Below are 6,506 nucleotides of genomic sequence, written 5' to 3'. Positions count from 1 at the left end.
CCTCAAACAGGAGTGACAGGTTGACCTACCTGTCCACCCTCTCCATCTGGGCGCCCTGGGATTCCCTTTCCTTTGATGACCACCCCAAATGCCCAATGCTCAGACAGCAGTCTTCAAGCCTAGGTAGAATAAGCCCATCACGGGCAGTGTTTAAAGGGGGTGGGTGCCAGGTCTGGACAACCCAGCCACCTGCCAGTTGTGACAACAACAGTTGTCATGGAGACCCCAGGCAGATCTGAAGAGACTCAGTGGCAGCAATAACATCTTTATGAAGAGACAGGACAGGACACACTTGGGTTACTGATGCCTCCCACTGCTTCAGGTCTCCACAGTGAGGCTGGCTTTTATAGCCCAAAAACACAAACACCCGAGGAAAAAAAGACACCAACACTGCTCAGGGGACAACCCAAGGTTTCACCTACGGTATGAAGCCCAGTCTTCGCCTAGGTGAAGACCCTCCAGGGTCCCAAAGGAGGCGGATGGAGGAGCTGCTGGAGGCTGGGCCAGGGTCGAACCAGTTTCCTCTACCTGGCATCACTGCAGGAAGACAGACAGGGAAGGAGAGAGGTAGAGGAGGGAGCTGCTGCCCTGAAACCCAGGTGACCATGCCCCAGTTCCACAAGCCACAGACAGCTCCCCAAGGCTGAAGCCAAGCCTCCCACAATCATCACCCAAAACCACCACCTACCAAGAGCTGATAACAAGCATTCTCTGAGTGAAATGACACTTCCCTGCCCAGAGAAGGGAAGGATGGGGGCTGCTGGCTCAGGATCAGAGGGGATATAAATGACCCAGAGCCTCAAGGGTTAGGCAAGACCCTAGACATAGGGTGTGAGGACATGCAGGACGAAGGTCAGATGGCCATCATTTTCCAGGGGACCCTGTGCTCCTGGACCCCATGGCCAGTTCCTGCCTGTAGAGCGCTAGGGTAGGACAGGGGCCTGGTGCTTCAAATAATGTGGAACAGTCCTCCCTCACGAAACACTGCCAGTAACAGAGGCTGGGGAGTCTGCTGGATTACTCATTTCTGAAATCCAGCCCCAAACGAAGGCCAGGCCTAGCCTTAAGCCCTCTCTTGGTAGCTTAAGGCCTTCAAAATGGGGCCAGGGCCCACCTGGAGCAGCATGCTGAGGCCCAGGTTGCGGTGCCTCCGCTCCAGCTCCGACAGGGCCTGCAGGAGGGACCTGAACCTCTCTGCAGGGTCAGCATCCTCATCCTCGGGGGACCCCTCCTCTTTTTCTGCCTCCTGCAGGAAGCGCTCCTCCTCCTCCACAAAGAAAGCCCGAAGCTTCCTGTAGTCGGTCAAGGCCTTCTTCCTGCGGTCCATCACGTGTCCCTGCAGGGTGGACAGCAAGGAAGGACACCTGTGTCCTCAGGCTGCACCCAGTACCCTAGCCCCATGTCCACCTCAAGGAAGAGAGAAGGTTTGCTACAGAGGGCTGAGCTCCATCCCAAGGGAATGTCCCCTCATTCCCACGGACCCAGGTCCACTCCCACTTGCCTTCCACACAGCAGCAGCAGACTCAGCCTGGCCATGCAGGTCCCGAGCATCATTCAGATCTTTCCTCATGATCTCCACAGAGCCCTTATTCTCCTGGGAAGAGATGCTGGTTACCAGGTGGGCGGCCACACCTGAAGGTCTAGGACACCTCTCCCTTAGCCCAATGCAGGGGACTTTGCACCTCCTGAGTTCGCTAAATGTCTGACTATCCAGAAGGCCCCACTGTGGCCAGATGCATGCTAACAGGCTGCAGGTGCCAGAGGGGTCTTAAGTGACCCCACTAAGCCTGCTCCAGGAAAAAGCCTCATAGAAAATCTTGTGCTAAAAATCTAACCTTATAACTGGACATGAGTGTCCCCTAAGCTTCCCAGTGTTATTGTCACTAGCACAGGGGTGGATATTTGCCAAAAGTAGTCACCATATCCTTTTCAGGAGGAATGGCCCTGGCAGGGTCACTCTGGGAATCCCACAAGAACCTGCACATAACCCCCATAGGGCGAGCTCGGCCACACCCAGGGCCTACTAGGCACTGGCACTGATGTACACTGGCTGGGTAGGTGGGAAGAGCCCCCAGTAGGAGGAGAGCCCAGCTACAGTTTGACTGGCTGTTTATTCTCTCATATATGACCCTGAACACCCATAACCCGCAAGGGCAGGTCCCTGGGTTGCCAGTTGGTGGGTTTCCACGCAGGGTCAGGTACCATGTGTAATGCAGTGAAAGTACCAGAACAGTAAACGGAGAGGCTCAGGGAGGACTAGGAGGGAGTGAGAAGGGGGGGTAGGGGGGTACTGGAATACAGAGGGGCCTTATCTGCTAGACAGCCTCAGAGGGTTCACCCATGGGGGGCTAAGGCTGCCTCAGGGTTACGTCATGCATGGAGGAGGGCAGTAAGGCCTAGGGAACTAGGCAAAGGGGCAGAACCGGCAGCAGGACACCATCTGCGGGTTGGGGAGAGGAAAGACAGGCCAAAGAGGAAAGGATGGGCACGAGGGGATGGGGAGGCCCACAGACACCTCCCCGGGATGGGAAGGAGAGCACCATCTGGGGGCGGGGGAGCGGATTTGAGAACAGGGCATCATACGGAGGGCTGGGAGGGTGGTCAGGGCGCCGTCCGGAGGCAAGGACCCGGGTCGCGAAGAGGATGGCGGCACAGGGCACCGCCCTTGCGCACCTTGCCGCGCAGCACCTTCCTCCAGCGGGGCTCCCACTCCGGCGGCTCAGGCCCCGCCGCCATTCGGCAGGCGGCGCACAGCGGACCCCCGTCGGCGCGACACAGCAGCTGCAGTGCCGCCTCCGAGGCCGGGCCGTCGCGTGTGGGTGCTGCGGCCGCCTCCTCGAGCGCCAGCAGGCGGCGGCTGAGCGGCGGGCGGCCGGGCTCCACGGCGCGCTGCCAGCAGTCATCGGCGCACTCGGGGCAAGGGAAAGGCCCGTCCTCCTCTGCCCAGAAGCGCACCACGCAAGCCCGGCAGAAGCGGTGGCCGCAGTCGGCGCGCACCGGCTCGCGGGGCACGCGCTGGCACAGGGCGCAGGCGGCCTCGGCGGGGCCCGCAGGGAGCGCCAGGGTGGCGGCGGCGGCGGCGACCCTTGGGGAGGGCGCGGGCGGAGAGGCTGAAGAGCGCGTCACCGGACCGGTACGCGGATGCGAAGCGCGGAAACTGCGCTGGACCTGGACAAGGATGGCGACCGGGATGCGTGGGGCGGGGCCGACAGGACGCCGCACGCAGGGTCCTGGCAGCGGTGTACGACCCCCGCTGTCCACGCGGCGCTTCACTCTCTGGTCGATGGGCCGCCCACGGAGTCTCGCCACGAAATCTTACAGGGATTGTCACTTCCCCCATAAGTGACTTGTGGGCGCGAGAGAGAAGCCAAGTTTTATTATTTGCATGGCATTTAAAAGTATTTTGTCAGCTGCTAGGACCTGAGCGGCAAGCGCTCCACCACCCCATCCCCGCCACACAAGAAAGCATCCCTTCGGCCGCGACACACGGGCAGGCTCGGGGTGCGGGCAGGTGCTGGAAGACGGTCTGCGTGCCCCTCCCTAGAACCACGGTTATACACGCCCGGTGCCCTGCGCGCCACCCGGTGGACTGTGGGCGCTGCCCCCAGGGAGGACAAATCCATTGATTCTGAACGAAAGTGTCCAAGGCATCCCAGGGATACAGGCCCTAGGATATGTTAGCTTTTCTTTAGGAAAAACCAGAGTTTGGGGGAGGAGCAATCTTTTTATTTTGAACACAACCAAGAACGCAGTTTAAAAAAAAATCGCTATGTTTACTACTACATGATTTAAAATTTTTAAAAATGAATTTGCTATCCCATACAAGTGCAAAACCTTTTGAAGTATTGCTTTTTGGTTTTGTGAGTTCTTAAAAATCTGATACAGACTTTAAAGTGCACCAAATGGAAGTCGTAAATGTGACTGGCAAACCGTGAATGTGGTAGGCAGACGTGAGCAGAGCAAAGACTATAGGCCAGAAGCTCACCAGGGCACAAAGCCCTGGGTGCCTAGCAACTGGCAAAATTGGGAAACCAAGGACCCGGCTCCTAGGGTAACCTTTCCTCCCCTAGCATATAGCTAGCTGGTCACGTGGTTCAGACCCTCCCCTGACCCTTTCCTCCGCTGGCCTGTCACTAGTCCTGCAGTAGGACCCCCCCACCCCGGAGGAGGAATAGGGGGAGGTGGTGGAGAATAGCCCTTAAGCATTAAGCCCTCAGGACAATGAGGTTCTGACTCATACCAAATATATCTAGGCCTCAGCTGTGTTTCAGCTTCAGGCCCAGACAAGCAGCAAAACCAATCCATGCCATGACTGACTTCAGGACCGGCTCCATTGACTGATGAGCCCTTGGCACCAACCAATTCAGTGGAGATGGACCCTGAAAGGACTCATCTGGAAAGCTGATGAATATCTTAAGGCCCTCCCTTAAGACCTCCCCTAAACCCCCAGCCTTAAAACCCTCTAAGAATCCAGTGCAGTCTCCCTCTTCCTTTCCCGGCCTGCTCTTCCCCACAGGTGTGTTACCGTAACGGTGACCTTTTTCTAGAACCCAAGTACTGAGGTTGCTGAACTAAGGTCTCCAGTCTGACTCCACTGGTCTAACACCTGGTTCCCTTCCACTGCCAAAACAACCAACCAGTTTCCAATACCACCTCAAACCCCTAAGCCATGGTTATATAATCTGTAACCTACGCACCATCAGGGAGTGGAGTCTTTCATAGCACTAGCTCCCCGTCTCTGGGTTGGCCAATTTAATATCAAATTTCTTTCTTTCTACACTGCAAACTCCTGCTGGTGCATTTCTTTTGGCCTGTGTGCACAGGCAGATGGACTCACATATTGGTTGGTATCACTACTAAGAGGTCAATTTGAAATCATTGTGGTTGTGATGTTGTGATTTATAATAAAAATACGTATGTATTTGATCTTCATCTCAAATATAGCTCTTAAAACCCCTGGATTCCTCAAGATAAGAGCCATAAAGGTGTCTTTTGTTATGTGAATGCAGTGATTTTGTAAAGCTCCTAAGGATGGGGCTGCCCATCAGGGGAACCAGCCAATGATTAGAGGGTTGGAAATTTCAGTCCCACCCCCTCACCTTGGGGTGGGGTGTGGGGGGCCTGGAGGTTGAATCTATCAACAACGGTTAGTGATTTAATCATTTGTGCCTGTGGGACAAAGCTGCTACAGACACCTAAAAGGACAGGTTTTGAAGAGCTTTTGGGTTGATGGACATGTGGAGCTGCAGGGAGAGTGGTGGGCTCAGAGAGCATGGGAGCCCCTCACCCTTTCCCCATGTTTGCCATCTGCATCTTTTCCATCTGGCTGTTCCTAAGTTATATATTTTGATATTAAACTGGTGATCTAGTGACATATTTATGAGTTCTGTGAGCCACTCTAGCAAATTTTCAAAGCTGATTTACAGCCAGTTGGAGAGAAACAACTTACCATCGGTGTCTGAAGTAGAAACAGTCTTATGGGACTGAACCCTTTACTATCTGCAGGTAGATAGGGTCAGAATTGAGTTAATTGCTAGGTGGTGAGGGGGGTAAAAAACATACACCAGAGTGGTATTCTCCCAAATTTTTCATGTTCAAATGAAGATAAAAATTGGGTCATAGAGTGTTAAAGCTGAAATGTGTTTCAGGATGGTTCAGTTCAGCATGCGTCTTACACAGGAGAAAGCTGAAAGTGTCAGTGTAAGAAACATTCAAACCTACGGAGAATTTTTGTGAGTTCATTTGAGCCAAACTGTCCACAGTTGCCAAGAAGCAAAATCTCAACAGATTGAGATAATGCTCCAGAGAATGGCAGTTTTGTACCTTATTTTATACATTACAATTAAAAGAAGCAGGTGGGTTATATGAAATCTATTGGTGATAGATTAGGGAGGTGGGAGAAAGCAAAGTAGGGAAACCTCTGGGATTGGATAAAAAGTAAAATGATAGACACACACTTCTTTTACATAGGTGGGTATAAAATAGTTAACAGTCAACAACTCAGTAATAATGAGGGGATTTGTGATTTCTGCAGAGTAGTGCCTGTGCTTCGAGGAGTTCAGAAAAAGGAAAATTATTTTGACATTCTAAAGATATGTTATTGTAGGTGTAAAAAGACAGTAGACAGGCTCAGTTTAAGGTAAAGGTTGACCTTTGTCAGGGAAGGTGCCAGCCTAGGACATGACTACCCACCACAAACTCTTTTTAGGTAAAAAGTTTTAATTTCAGACCATCCTTTGTGGTTAGCCACACAGGCTTTCCCTGAGCCTGCCAGGTTTCGTATGTGGCCCCTTTCCGCCAACCCCCTTTTTGCCTTTCCTAAAGAAACCTATTGTTTTTCCCATAGAGGCCATTCCTGTCCCTTCCTTTTCCCCAAGTTTTATATATACGCCTTTAACTTTAACTGCTTAACAAGCTACTTCCTTCGTTGAAGCCCAAATACGTGCAAATTGGGGTTTTCCTGTTGATGAGGCTTTTGTCAGTTACATTACGCCCCAGCCACTGAA

General features: G+C 53.1%; 1 protein-coding gene across 1 annotated transcript; it reads right to left on the bottom strand.

Moving 5' to 3' along the window:
* Window positions 1-249: 249 nt before the first annotated feature.
* Window positions 250-5,298, bottom strand: RNF187 (ring finger protein 187). Its single transcript, XM_016210626.2, has 5 exons — window positions 5,288-5,298; window positions 2,674-3,301; window positions 1,502-1,594; window positions 1,115-1,336; window positions 250-537 (listed from the first exon to the last, which is right to left on the bottom strand). Exons 1-5 carry the CDS (start codon window positions 5,296-5,298, stop codon window positions 535-537), a joined length of 957 nt encoding a protein of 318 aa, XP_016066112.2. The 3' UTR covers window positions 250-534.
* Between the last annotated feature and the right edge of the window lie 1,208 nt (window positions 5,299-6,506).

This window comes from Miniopterus natalensis, chromosome 4 (assembly GCF_054644295.1).
Source record: "Miniopterus natalensis isolate mMinNat1 chromosome 4, mMinNat1.hap1, whole genome shotgun sequence".
Lineage (NCBI taxonomy): Eukaryota > Metazoa > Chordata > Mammalia > Chiroptera > Miniopteridae > Miniopterus > Miniopterus natalensis.
This window is presented reverse-complemented; position numbering and strand designations above follow the sequence as displayed.